We start from the raw sequence: 14,738 nt of genomic DNA, 5'->3' as shown, positions 1-14,738 counted from the left end.
TGTAGAATCGAGCATAGCTCTAATAACCCAGTGGCCCTTTGTCCCTGATATCTGCGTTTGAGCTAATGCATAACGAATGGCCATTGGGGCAAAGTGTCAGAATTAAGTTCACTGAGGAATAGTACCCCAACACCAGTCAACTTATTGAGAAGAGGAAGAAAGTAAAGTGAGTGGAGAAAATTGTATTTTTACTGATCCCCAAGTTTTTACAGCAAATTGAGTGTTTGTCTTGTGTTCTAGAGCTCTTCCAGGACAGCTCAAGCTCCATCTCCTTGTGTTGCCAGGTAACTAGTGCATGCAACGGCAATGTTCATTCCTTAAATCAATACTTTTAAATATTAGTAAGTAAGTAATTAGCCATAGGAAGCTCCCTCCATTAGAGAGAGACAGCATGGCATGAGGGGCACCACTGCACAATGTGGGCCAAGGAAAGGAAGCAGATCCCCATGAACTACCACAGCTGGTGGGGGATTGAACTCACACTGTTGGCATCATTCTGCATCGCACCAACCAACTGAGAGAACCAACTCTTCAACATTGCAGCACCATAAAGTATAAAATATTACTGCCTTATATACTGGTTCATTCCCTGTCAATCATATGTGGTCGAATGCAGCGAAATTTATCCTTTTAAATCAACAAGGTTAATCCTGTTGTTTGGCTTTAGCTACTTACAACTACTTAAAACGCATAGGCTTCCATTACTTATTATTCACCAATGCAAAATATGACCAGGCCACCCCAGTCAACTACACTGCTCCCTGCTGTTAATAACCTGTCTGTACTCACTATTAAGGCTTGTCAATTAATGACAATTGGACTTCATGGATAGGTTGTTTTGAATCCATTTTTCTTTACATAAGAATTGATCTGTTGTGAAGTTGAAGTTTAGCCCTGTCATTTCACATTTTAAGAAATCAGTTATCGAATCCCTACAGCGTAAAGGAGACCATTTAGCCCATCAAGTGTGCACTGACTCTCTGACAGTGTGTCTTACCCAGGCCCACTCCCAAGCTTTCTTCCCGTAACCTGCATATTCACCATGGTTTGGACACTAAGGGACAATTTAGCATGATCAATTCACCTAACTTGGAGTATGGGAGGAAACTGGAGCATTCGGAGGAAACCCACGCAGACACGGGGAAAACATGGAAACTCCACACAGTCACACAAGGCCAGAATTGAACCTGGGTCCGTGTTGCTGTGAGGCAGCAATGCTAACCACTGTGCCACCATGTACCCTGTGCAGTGTTTCTTTTGGGAGTGGGGAGAGCAGGATGGTAGTGTAAAGGGAATGTGGAGTAAAGCAGGCAATTTAATGGATGATGTGCATTTAGATATTTTGCATTTGTAATCAGCCTCAATTTCTTGTCTTTTCTGTTCAGAGGCACCGGTACACCTTCTCCACTGTCTCAGACACCATCCCCTGCCAGCTCAGGAGGCTCCCAGCCAGGATCTAGCACCAGTAATGGTGGAAATGTTGCCATTCCACACATGATTCATCAGCTGGCCTCTACCTATGTCAGCATCACCTCCATTTTCCTTCATGGCCATGACCTGTGGGAACAAGCAGATGCACTAGCAAAAAAAAACAGGGGTAAGAAAAACCTAAGCGAGTGGGAGAGGGCAGGGTTTCTTTGTAATTCTTTAAATAAACTTAACAACACTGTCTTCACCATCAGCCATTAATCTCATGAAATGGCCATTAGTAACTAACTAAGCTTTTTAATTAGAGCAAGAGAAAGTGTTTTTGCACTCTCACAAAATAACGAATAATGATTGGTTAGCCTTGTAGTATAACCAGATAACACCCCAGATTAATGCTAGGGTGTAACTTGCCTACCCAAAAGTAATGTTATGTGTCTGTGCACCAGAAACCATTCTTAACTGCAGGTAGCTTCAGTTCTTTCTAGTGCTGCGTGTTAAAATTTGGTGCAATTGCTGTAGGATAATAGAGTTTCTACAAATAAGTTAATTTTTGAGACAACATTATAAAAAAGGTGACTTGAAAATGTTCCATTCTGTTTTCCTTATTTGAAGATTCTTTTTCTTTCATGGTCTCCAACAATTAAGTTTCCATTAGATAAAAGCAAATTATTGCAGGTGCTGGACTCTGAAACCAAAAGACAAAATGCTGGAAAATCTCAGCAGGTCTGGCAGTGTCTGTAAGGAGAAAAGAGAAAAGCTTTGACAAAGAGTCATCGAAACATCAGCTCTTTTCTTTCCTTGCAGATGCTGCCAGACCTGCTGAGATTTTCCAGCATTTTCTCTTTTGAGTTAAGCTTCCATTTCCTTTTGTGGGGTTTACTTGAGTTTTTAATGTGATTTTTTTTTAAAGAATTATCCTTAAATGCAAATACTGAGAACAAATAATACCGCTTTTTTTAATATTCACTCGTGGAACTTGGACATCACTGGCTGGCCAGCATTTATCGTCCATCCCTAGTCACCCTTGTTCAGAGGGCAGTTGAGAGTCAACCACATTGCTGTGCAGGTTAGGACAGCAGATTTCCTTCCCTAAAGGACAGGGGTGAACCTGATGGGTTTTTCCAACAATCGGCAATGGTTTCACGATCATCAGTAGATTCTTAATTCCAGATATTTTTCATGGAATTCAAATTCCACCATCTGCTGTGGCGGGATTCAAACCCGGGTCCCCAGCTGAGTTTCTGGATTAATTGCCTAGCGATAATACCACTAGGCCATCGCCTCCCCTTAAGATGCAGGCGGTGTAGCAATTGAGTCTGAGCCCCATTCTAGCCAGTTGGCATGCTTAATAGGAAACTTTTCTATAACCTTGTTTTTTTTTCTGTCTGTCTCTTAGAATTCTTCATGGAGCTTGATGCAGCAGTTGGCCTTTTATCATTGACCAGCAGCATGACTGAACTTGTACACTACACCAGACAAGGTTTACACTGGTTGCGACTGGACACTAAATTGCTATAACAAGATGCTGAAAATCATTTTGACATCAGCCTGTTTGTCCTTCAGCACCGTGACTGTTCAGTGTTTTTTTTTTAGAAAGAAAAAAAATGAGGAAAGACAAATGTAAAAGGTGTCTCTGTGCGTCAGGAACTTTAATGTAGTTCAGCACTGAAATGCCACAAAAATTAACCGGCTGAACCTTCACTTCGTGAACAAAAGTGCAATTTTTTTTTCCTCTTGACCCCTTTGGAATTCATGATGATGAATGCACGGTCTTTGACGTTTCTTTGTTGAAGTAACCTTGAAGGATAAAGGGCTGGAAAAGATGCCTCTCGGCCTGTATTACGGTCAGGAAGCAGCAGTGGCTGTTACCTTCTCTTAACTTTCTGGCAGTAGTGTACATATTGTGCATCGACTGCATAAATTTAGATAAACATTTAGCAGCTAAAGGATATTGTATTCAGTTACCGGAGCGTTGTTGCAGTGATTTCCTGGAAAACCCTTTTTAACAACACCGAAGAGGACAAGGTACATCCAGGAGATGGAAATGTAAATGTTTAAAGTGTCCAACTGTTAATTTTCTTCTAACAAGAAGAGCTGTGAAAAAGGACTTCCATTTTCTTTGCGTGCCCCCATCCCAGTTGCATCCATATTTACTGCCGTTTCTTTCCTATTTATTAGAAACCACATTTTTCTTTTCCTGCTGTATCCAAGTGTTGCTGGCAAGCATGTTTAACAGAACAAAGTGATTCTTTTTTGGTGGGTGGGATGGGATGGGTGGGAGGGAGAACGGTGCAGTGCGGGGAGAACAGGAAGTTGATGGAGGATTGCCTGCCCTTTGCATAGTTCAGATCAAAGCCACGTATCGTCTTCTCAGAACAATCTTCTATTAACGTTCAGTGTGCCTTAGACATCCTACTTTATATGTAAGTAGTTGTTTCTAGCCATAGGTAAAAGTCGCTGCTTCAAGGGTATGGGGTAAGGAAAATATGAATGGTGTGTTGACGTGAGGTCAAATCCATTTAACACGAGTACAATTCGGTTTTGTGTCGTTGTCCTTGTGTATGAGCAATGAGGATTTGAACTGGATTAATATTTCACCTTTTTCTGTTCCCCTGTGCGCCAGATTTGTCCTGAGTAAAGGTGAGCAAACTGTTTGGATGTGTAATTACCCCTTTTTGGGGTGATTTTCTACCTATAATTTTATTTTTATAAATAGGGTGCAGTGGGTTTTTCGCTGTGTGGGGGGAGGGGGCGGTTGTTGAAATCAAAAAGATCTTCCAAAAACGTTGCAACATAAAGTTCACGTCTACATTGGTAAGTAGAAATTTTCGGAAAAATGCTGAAAGCCTGGTAGCAATATATATATAAATATATATATGGATTTAAAGGATTGAGGGGTGGAGAGAAAAACCCAAGCCATTTTTGCTCACCTCTAGTCTTGATAATGCTGTGAATGACATTGTTCCGGCTACCTGGAAAAGCCCTGTACAGTCATAACTCCAAGCATGCAGCAGCCCCTGCTGCTCAATGTTACTGGAATTCATTATAATTTTATTTGAAATTGTACTTGCACATATATATTTTTGCTGAATGAAATTGCTGCAGCAATGCTGAAGAGTCTATGTATTATATACAGTAAAACCCAAATAACATTGCAAACCCAGCACTTGGTTGATCATTGAAATGATTGGGAAAGGAATACTCCTACTCAATAGCATGTTGGCTATTCTGACCATACGCTCAGTGTTCCAAGACTGTTACAGTTATTACCACCATCAAGACATATAGTAGCATAATGCACTTTGGCATCTAAGTTATTTAGTTTCTCTTTTTCTTGTACCTCTTCCGCCAAGCAGCTTCAGAGAGCAAATGAGAGGATGTCTCAAATAAGAAAAATGTGAAAATCCCGACTACTTTCTTTCTTTTCCAATCTTTTCACATTCTGCAGCGGTTTTCCATTAGCACTTAAAACCTTAAGTGGAAAAAAGTTGTGGTCAATTTGCAGCCCCTAGTCAGTGTACAAGAAAGAGTCAAGTTGATTAATGCCCTCACTATGTCATGTTTATCCAATGAGTAGCCGAGGCCTACAGAGCTGGAAGGTCTCTGTGTACTTCCACCACCTCCCCCCACCCTGTTCTTCATTAGCTATTCTTTGCTGAGTTGGCAATAGGGATGCTAACTCAGCTGGCTTGTTGACCTTGATGCCTGGGATTTGGAAAGAGAAAATTATTTATTCCAGCTGCTAATCAACTGGGGCTGAACTACACACAGATGTTGGATGAGGAGAGGCTGTAACCAGTGCGACCTCATGTGCCACCATTGAGCAGTCTGCTAATTCTCATTGTGAATACTCCTCAGTCCTACAGAGCTAACAAGTTGTCAGGCGTAGTGAAGAAGAGTAGATTTTGAGAATGAGATGTAATAATCACTTCTTACAGACATATATCCATGTGTAAGTTCATGAAAGAACTATAATAGAAACTGAATGTGACCTTTTGAGTCTCCCTGCAATATCCTGGTGTGTAACATCACCATCCAGCCCAGCGCTAAGCTTCAGGTGAGGAAGTTGCACATTTCAATGCCAATCTGTGTTCTGTTAGCTGACCTCAGCTAGGGTTACCATTGGCCTTCCATTCTTGAGCATTATCCTGTGGTCTCCCTACTGTAAAATCTGGATGAGAATAGTCAAGCCGAGCTTTCCATGATTCCGCAGTCTGTTGACACTCGTGGAATTTCCAGCTTGCCGTGCCCCAAGACCGGAAGTTCCCACCTAAGGTCAACAGACCCTTAAATGATCTGCCAAATTTTCTGTCCCGCCCGTTCCATGGCGGGCAGGTCCAGACAATCTCGCCCATGGTGTCTAAACTCACATGTTTAGAATGGCTGCCTGATTGAGGTCCTGCCAGCACCTTCCAGTGGCTAGAGGGGGAAATGGTATTGTTGCGAAGAAATAGACTTTGCTGTATTTCTTCCCCTTGCCTCAAGTTAAAGCAGTTTTTATTGCTGAGTAATTGGATACAGCAAATAGTATAAAGACAGCCAAGATGATCACTTCTCTAATCCACCTTCCGTTGCTGAGATTAACATTTGGTTGGATTGTTTATCCAATACGTGGGAATCCGCCATGTAGGAAATGCTAGATGTGTTATCATTGTTCGTTCCACTTGCTGCGGTGAATTCGTGTGCTAATGTGCTGTGTCACTGTGTTGCATGTTCAAAAAGAGCTTGCATTTTAGAATGGGTTTGGATGCCCTGAAGCTAAAACTAATGCCATCCTACGCTTCCTTACCCAACTTGGTTGTTCATTTCCAGATCTATCCAATATCAGAATGAATTCCAAAACAAACAAAAAAACTTGAAGCTTTTTCATTCAAGACAGAGCAGCTGTACTAAAATTACTTATGCCACTCTGTGTTGCTTTGTTAGACTTCATTGCATTTTTAAATATTTGATTCCTGCCTTTTCAAGATTTTTTTCTTGGAAGGTGCTATTTACCTTTTTTGGTTGGCCTATCTCTAGTCTGTGGAGTATAAATTAGCTTGAAGCATAACACTGCAACAACCAAAAAGTGAGTAACTACCGATTAGCACATGCACAAAGGGGCAGTACATGACTGTTTTGCACACATTTAATTGTTTGACCATATGCTGGTGTGGCAAATAAAACTATCACTGGCACTGGGGAAAATGCCCAAATAACGTCCTGATGCCTATTTTATTATTGGCTTAGAATTCAGTTTTCTACTTCCCATTACTTCTTTTGTTTGAAGGAGCTGAATTAACTAACCTGTGGTTCCATGGACACAGGTTACCCTCTGGCACCTTGCCTAAGTTGATGATCTTCACCTATCAGCTTGGACATTTGAGTTGTTGGCAGTATATTTGACGGATGTGTGAATTATCAAGCCAAGCCAAATTTTGTCCTTCCTTTGTACCCACATGAATACTTCTTGTTGATGTCCTCCATATTCTGGATGGGAGAAATCCTGGGTAGGACAGGAGTATGTGTTTGCATGCTTTGCTTCACAATCCTAGATGAAATGAGGTACAAGAGTCCTCTTCTGTTTCCATCCTAGCTGACTCAGCATACATCAGGGTTCTGGGACCTCTTCATAGTTTTGCTGATCTCAATTCTACAACACATGGGAGCCTTTTTTTTTGTTGTTTTCCAGTTTCTTTCCTTTCTTCATAAGACATTTTTGTTACATTTTATTCTGCTGCTTGTTCCCAAATCGAGAACAACATTGCAAGCTTCAAGTTTTTTTGTTAAAGCAAACATTTCACCACAAACATATGTACTTTACAAAATGGTAATGACACAGATTGGTCATATTTGATTTATTGCTGTTTCCTCCATTTGAAAGATTTTGGTTTACATTGATCTACAGGTTCTGATGAAATTGTATAGTCTTCACACTCATAACTAGATTTTCTGTTGTGGATATTTATCACAGAACTGCAAGATTATTTTACATCATTCCATGCTGAGGAGATGGGTGAGGGGACACAGTAGCAATTGCCTGGACATCTTTGTTTTTCTCCATGTGCCCCACAATTCTCCCTCTTTATTTCCCTCCACCCCACCTTGGCACAACTTACTGAACCAGGTTATCTTTCTGATGGGAAACAAAATTTTGAAGACTTTTCCCATTAGGTAAAATTTGGCATAAAGATTAAACACAGTGACACAATGGTTAACACTGCTGCCTCACAGTGCCAGGCACCCTGGTTCAATTCCCAGCTTGAGTCACTGTCTGTGCGGAGTTTGCACATTCTCCCCATTTCTGCATAGATTTTCTCCGTGTGCTCCAGTTTCTTTCACAGTCCAAAGATGTAATGACCATGCTAAATGAATGATCATGCTAAATTGCCCTTTTAGTGTCAGGAGGAACTAGATAGGTTAAATACATGGGGCTATGGGGATAGGGTTTGGGTGGGGTTGTGATCAGTGCAGACTCAATGGGCTGAATGGCCTCCTTCTGCACTGTAGGGTTCTATGATTCTAAACCCATCTAACCAATGTACTGGTACACATCTTATTTCTGGCACTAAAGATAAATGTTGTGAGATTTGCAGTTAGTTGCAGACACAATTGTAACACGTTCATCATAATTCCCCCCCCCCCCTTATCTTTAGCAGAAGCATCATGATTATTTAGTTAGGTACTTAATTAATGCTTGAGTAGATGCTAGAACAGCATTGCTATTTTATAAGTCAACAACTCTAGTCTTGAATCTACTGAACCAAATAAATAAGGCCATGTGCATTGATAAGCTACTAGGTTGATCTTGTTTACCTAAAAAGTTTTTTCCTCACCTTTGTGCAAAATATTTTCATTTTTGACTGAGCTTCTTACTGCCTTTAAAAGCCAGTGGTTTAAAGGCTCCTGCGATGTCTTTACTTATACAGAGTAATGATGCAAATGCCAGATTTGCTCTAAGCCAGTGTAGCAGTAAGGGCTGCAGAGTTATGGAGAAAAAAAAGTGGAGGTGCCCCTATTGTTTCTCCAGCTACCCCCACAAGAAGCCTGAATGAGTTGAGATCAGGTATGGGAAGCAGCCATCTCTTACGTGATACCTCCAAACTCAAAAGAAATTGTCTCCCAATACCAAGAATTACATGTGAATAGTGGGCCCTTGGACAAGGGTTCAGAGGGCAACAGGTACTCATGAAACTACTCCAGACATGAGTCAACATCTTAAGAGCAGTAACTTGTTGAGGTATTTTTTTTCTTTAAATTCCAAAGTATTGCATTGAAGTTGACAGTAGGTGCCACCCAGTTTTCACCTTTTAAATCCCCTTCTTTCCCCTTCTTCCACGTGGACAAGCTTCAAATGATCACCTTTCTAATGTTGTGTTGTATTCTTTCAAACTCAAAATCAATGAAGTAAAAGCAAAAATAGGGAAGTTTCTGTTACCGGAAGGAATAAGTGGGTCCAAACTGGCCTTGATTTGAATTTCTGTTTGATGCACAATTGCTTTTGGGGAAAGTGATGAGATGAAATGAATCAAAACAATGAGGGATTTTTATGTGTATTTTGTCTATATTTATTGTGCCTTTATTGACCAAACTTCTCAAATACTTCTATTTATTAAATATGTCAAATGCCAAGCAATGTAGGATCTTTTATTTGAATATTTGACTGTGCCTCTCGCACCATTCTGTGTTCTTTAAGCGTATCCCTTAGAGAATTGTCAAATTTCCATTAAAACCAATAATCCTGACAAGTGCTAGTTGGTACTGTTGTTGAACACACTGTCTTCTCATGATGCTGCAGGACATCGTCAGTACTCTTTTTTGCACTTTTTTTCTATTTAAGAGTGACAGTATTTGCCATTTCAAAGACCGTTTTGGGGCATATGTTCTGCTTCTTAACTGAAAAGAGGAAATGTGTACAGTACGTTGATGTTTGTCCCACCGAGGTGTTCATTACAACATCACTTAGCCACGTATGTCAGAATGGGTTTGGAAAATCTCATCAAGTGGGATCTTGTGTTTAGTCAGAAACTCATATAATCTGGACACTTGTATTTCGGTTTCCGGTTGGAATAAATTGGAAACGTATTTCTTTTTCTTTCCTTGCCCACAACCATATGTTCTAAGATATGATTGAATGGTGTGGGTTATTAAATTGCTTAATTATGTCATATCCAACAATGTATTCTTTCATAAATTGAAGTTTGGCTGATCAGCTTTTTATTTAACATCGATGAATGAACAGATTCATGACTAGTTTAATTCTGGAGTATTTAAATATCACTGATGCACATTTATTTGTGAACTCTAATTTTCTAAACGTAACTGATTTGAAGCGAATACACATGCCTAGTTTGTAACTGCGTTCATTATAGAATCCTGAATGTTGTCGATCAGGAAAAAATGATTTGAAGTCCACATTAAAACTCTGCAAGTGTAGACTTTGCCATAAAACGTACTGGCTCAAAACTAAATGTATTATTGGAACACTCAGCCTGTGCCTGCTTATTGTGATAACGCGAGCTTAACAGGATATTCGTGTTTAAAAGTGTTCTGGAAAAAGAAAAGACAGAATAACTTGCTCTGTAATATTAGGGTAAGTTTCCAAAAGAACCAAATCGTGCAAATAACCTTTGTATTTTAGCCTGTTTCCATGAGAAATGTACTCTTTGGGCTTCTGTTAATAAAAAGCTGTCTAGTACAATGGAATAATTCGCCGCAGATTTGTAGTGAAGTTAATTTGATTTTTCTTTGTGTAAAACTCAACCTGGATGGTTATTTCCCAAAAGGCGCCGTTGTTTATTATCTACATGCATCATCCATCATCTTACGTGACAAAACTGTTCAGCTACAGATTTCTCCATTTGACAGGCGAAAGTGTCAGAGATTTCCCTGTTTAAAAAAAATAAAAGTTCTTTTTTAAATTGTTGCATAAGATTTGTTTTCTCTTTGGTGTTTACGCTCTCTAAAGATGATGCATTCAATCATTAGGAAAACGTCAATCCTCTTCACCCCTCCCCATCTATCCCTTAGGCTTGACACCAGCAGTGTGTACTATTCCTGGGATATGCACGCTGACAGGCCACCTGGTCAAGCCTTTCTTCAATGCAATTATCTTAGAGGCATAACCAAAGCAGGCAAGCTTGTATCATCAATCCTTTAGCCCTTCTCCAGTCAGTCCTCGGAACTCAGTCTATGAATTTCTTCAGCGTGACCAGCTCTGAGGTAATAAAATAAGAGACGCTTAACCGGGGCAGGGTGGGTTGGGCATGGAGGGGTTACAAAACAATGGAGACATAAGAAATCTTTTCACGTAACTGAGAATGTGATTGAGACAAATTCAATCGATGCGTTCAAGAGGAAATTTAGATTATTATCGGAGATGGGAGAATATATAGTGGTATGGAGGGAAGGCCGGAAAGTGGCACTTGGTTAATTGCTCCCTCAGAGAGTCAATGATAAATGCCACTGGCATCCTATAAGATTCGACTTCCTGTCTCAGATAGAAACTAAATACTCATCCTCAATGTCAGGTTCAACAGAAGTTGTAAAGCAGCAAGAATCTTGGACTGAGCTGTCAAGTATGCGAAGCAGATTAGTTTTTCCAGGAACAACAAAGGGGATATTTTGTCTTATTTGCCATCATGAGGCATGATTATGAGCTTTTCGTGGTAGGGAATTACTGTTCTTGTTAAGCCGTGTGCATTTTTCTTAAGTGAAGGAGACAGACCAATTTGTAGTGAGCTGTCTATAATCCTTGCTGAGATGAGCCGACTCAACATAAGCTGGAGCAGTGACGTACGGAGATGGGGGATCAGGGCCGGAGTTCAAACTCGGGCATGGCCAAGAGCAGGGGCTATGCTGAACACCGAGGGGCGAGGACAGAGGAGGAATGGAACAAGACGATGAGTATTCATGAACTTTAAGAAAACAAGTTAGATGATTACCACATGCTGAAAGGTTTTTTTTCTGCATCAAGTATCAAGTATTTTTTAAAAAAATTTAATGTGATGAGCCAAGAACCAACCAATCCTCTCTTCATGGTAGGTAGGCCAACTGCAGAGCAAATGTGTTGGTCCACCCCAATACATCTGCTATTGAAGGCCAGCCCAGAAATGTGGGACAAATGGCCCACGGAGCAAACAATAAGGTTCAAAACAAAATGTTTAATTCTGGGAGGATCTCATAAAATTTAGGATGATTGGCTACCTTTAATTTTCCTCCTGACAACTTTAGAGCAAGCAAGCCTTCCCTGGTAGCCACTCTGGTGATGTGAATTATTATGAAATCACAGGATACAGATTTATTGTAAGGAGCAGGGGCAAAGTGACTTCATATTGGTACCGTCAATTGATCACATGATATTCAACAAGTGTAATGTAAAACAATGAGCTGAGCGTTATAAATCCTAGTTACAATAGCAATGGTAATAAAAGACAAATTCAGCATAATGAAATAATGGAGAGGTAACTAATACTATATAGATTATGCTTTGGACTGTATTCCGAGCAGGAACATGGAGCAGAATCTTGTGGAGATGACAGGGGTCCCGGCTGCCAGTTGGAGAGTTGTTGAGTCCCCCATTGTCACCACTCCCCGGGAGCAGTACTCTGACCCACAGAGTTGTCAGCCAACCAGAAGCCAGCAGCTCTTCCGTATTCTGCGGTGCTACCAAGAAGGTGGTGGCAGCTGCTGGTACAACAACCATTCAACAAGGCCTCAGACTGAGGAGGGACCTAGGAACAGGTGAGGGATGGCAGGAATGGGGTCAATAGCAAGGGCCAAGGAGTGATATCAGCAGGCACTGAATGCTTTTGAATGAGAGACCACTCTAGGAACCTGCAAATGAACATGTCAGGTCTTTCTTGATCCCCTTGCACTCCCCTGTCCACTGCATTAATACCAGAGGCAGAAGGATGAGTCCCTTAAGTGACCATTCACAAACCCACCCTGGATTTAATTAGTGGGAAGGTGCCACTAGGGAGGCCAGGCGTCAGGCTTTAGGCCGGATAGTCCGGCTTTTGAGCACTCCATCCTCTATCCGGCGCCACCTTGAACCAGATGTTAATTTGCCCCCTGTTTTTGGTCTGACTAAAGGTATGACCAGCAGCTGAGAAAACCAATCAGGAATTGACGCATCATGGTTATCTAATGGATGTTCTGCGCTCATTGACTGACGGCTGCTTTATTTAATCTGTGATCACTGAATTTAAAAAACAATGAAAATGACACTCAACAACTGTAACCAATCACAAACTGCGCTGCCAACAATACACGCCCTTCTATGTGATTGACATCTTTGTTAGCCAATCGCAACACACTGACCAATCGGACTGCGCTGGACTTGCGAGACTCACGGAGCTGATTGACAGCTATGTTATCCAATCCGTGAGCTCCATCCTTCTGAACTGTGAGAACACTGAAAATGACACTCACAATTGTAACCAATCACAGACTGCGCTGCTAACAACACATGCCCCTCCATGTGATTGACAGCTTCCTTAGCCAATTGCAATGCTTAGACCAATCAGAATGCGTGACTCTCACCCCAGTGTCATTGCACCATTCAATTCGAACCAGGGCAATGTCCTCCTATTTGGAAATGGCCACCCTAACTTCCACCCTATCTCCATGTCTGCGTGGGTTTCCTCTGCGTGTTCCGGTTTCCTCCCAAAGGCCAAAGTTGTGTGGGTTAGATGGATTAACCATGATAAATTGCCCCTTAGTGTCAGGGGCATTGGCAGGGCAAATCCATGTTGTTATGGCAATCGGGCCTGGATGAGATTGTCAGTGCAGGCTCAAAGGACCAAATGGGCCGCCTTCTACACTTTAGGGATTCTCTGATTCTAAATACCATCCATTCCCCCACCCTGAAGATACCAAATACACCATGGGGAGAGCACAAAATTCCACCTGCTGCCTCGTGGTCTGAGTGATGGAACAAACTGGATTGTTTTTTCTAAATGCCTGGTGTATGTTACAAGTAAACTAGGACCTTGTTTACTTCTGGATGTTTATTTTCCAACAGCTTTCCATTTGAGTTCGCTAATTCATGACACACATTGATTTGGGGCTATGGCTGATTATAACCAGATGAAATGAATTCCAGTGCACTCAGTATTGTTCAATTAATTTCCAGCAATTAACTTGTATTCAAGCTCCCCAGAGCTTGCTTGCTTGCTAGTCATGATTTTTCATTAAAATATTAGTATTTCAGAATGAGCAGCAGTTGGCAGCTGCCAGAAGTAGCGAGTCAGTTGTGCAATTTCTAATTATTGGTGGTGACAACTAGAATTCAATCAGACCGAATTGGCTCTACCTGGTAACATTGTGATTCATGTTTATGAGTACAGTGGTGTTGAATGTTGATAAACCAGTTCAAATACTGAATTGAAACAGGGTGTCTGTTGCAAGGATTAAATTACTGTCTAAATTACAGTGACTTCAAATAGGCACCACAGAGTGTGGTTGAATAAGTTCACTGCAGGTTCCACGTAAACTTAAGAACAAAAGTTTTGTCAAAGGATCATTGTTTTAATGGCTAAAGGTTATGAGTTCACGTTAAAAGTAATGTGAGGAGCCTTTGCTGCTCTGCAATTTTAAAGTAAAAAGTAAAGTTCATTTAATTGTGTCACAAGTAGGCTTACATTAACACTGCAATGAAGTTTCTGTGAAAATCCCCTAGTCACCACACTACGGTGCTGGTTCAGGTACACTGAGGGAGAATTTAGCATAGCCAATGCATCTAACCAGCATAGCTTTTGGACTGTGAAAGGAAACCAGAGCATCTGGAGGAAACCTACGCAGACATGGGGAGAACGTGTAGACTCCACACAGATTGTGACCTAAACCAGGAATCCAACCTGGGTCCCTGGTGCTGTAAGGCAGCAGTGCTTACTATGGTGCTGCCATGCTGCCTGTGAAATTTTGTACCCTCCCCATGGTGAATTTTAGTCTTAGATAATATAAATTCCATAAAACAAAATGGCCTGTGTAAAGATTGCCCCATGATTTAGGAAAAGGAGTATGGAAAAGTTTTTCAAAAAGAATTTGAATTTATATAATGCCTTTCATGACCTTTGTACATCCCAGAAAGATGTATAACCAATGAAATACTTTTGAAACTACTGTAGGATTTTTGCACATCGGAAAGTCCCACGGTGAAATAATGATCAGATCATTGGTTTTACTGATGTTGACTGTGGAATAACTACTGACCCTGGCACTGGGTAAACTCCTCTGTTCTTTGAAATAGTGTCATGGAACCTTTCTCATTCACCTGAGAGAGCAGGCAGTGTCTCACTTTAATGTCTCATTCGTAAATCCCCAGCAAC

At 41.0% G+C, this 14,738-nt stretch overlaps 1 protein-coding gene across 2 annotated transcripts in view; it reads left to right on the top strand.

Annotated features, from left to right (window-relative positions):
• Positions 1-3,698, top strand: part of aff1 (AF4/FMR2 family, member 1) — a 131,954-nt gene extending 128,256 nt beyond the window's left edge. For both annotated transcript variants that reach the window (XM_080190922.1, XM_080190913.1), the window contains exons 19-21: positions 241-284; positions 1,386-1,597; positions 2,825-3,698. In XM_080190922.1, the coding sequence (XP_080047048.1) occupies positions 241-284; positions 1,386-1,597; positions 2,825-2,946 (378 nt within the window). In that variant the 3' untranslated portion in view covers positions 2,947-3,698. The remainder of the gene's footprint in view (positions 1-240; positions 285-1,385; positions 1,598-2,824) is intronic.
• The last annotated feature ends 11,040 nt before the right edge of the window (positions 3,699-14,738 follow it).

This window comes from Carcharhinus amblyrhynchos, chromosome 1, assembly GCF_965287045.1.
Source record: "Carcharhinus amblyrhynchos chromosome 1, sCarAmb.v2.hapA, whole genome shotgun sequence".
Lineage (NCBI taxonomy): Eukaryota > Metazoa > Chordata > Chondrichthyes > Carcharhiniformes > Carcharhinidae > Carcharhinus > Carcharhinus amblyrhynchos.
This window is presented reverse-complemented; position numbering and strand designations above follow the sequence as displayed.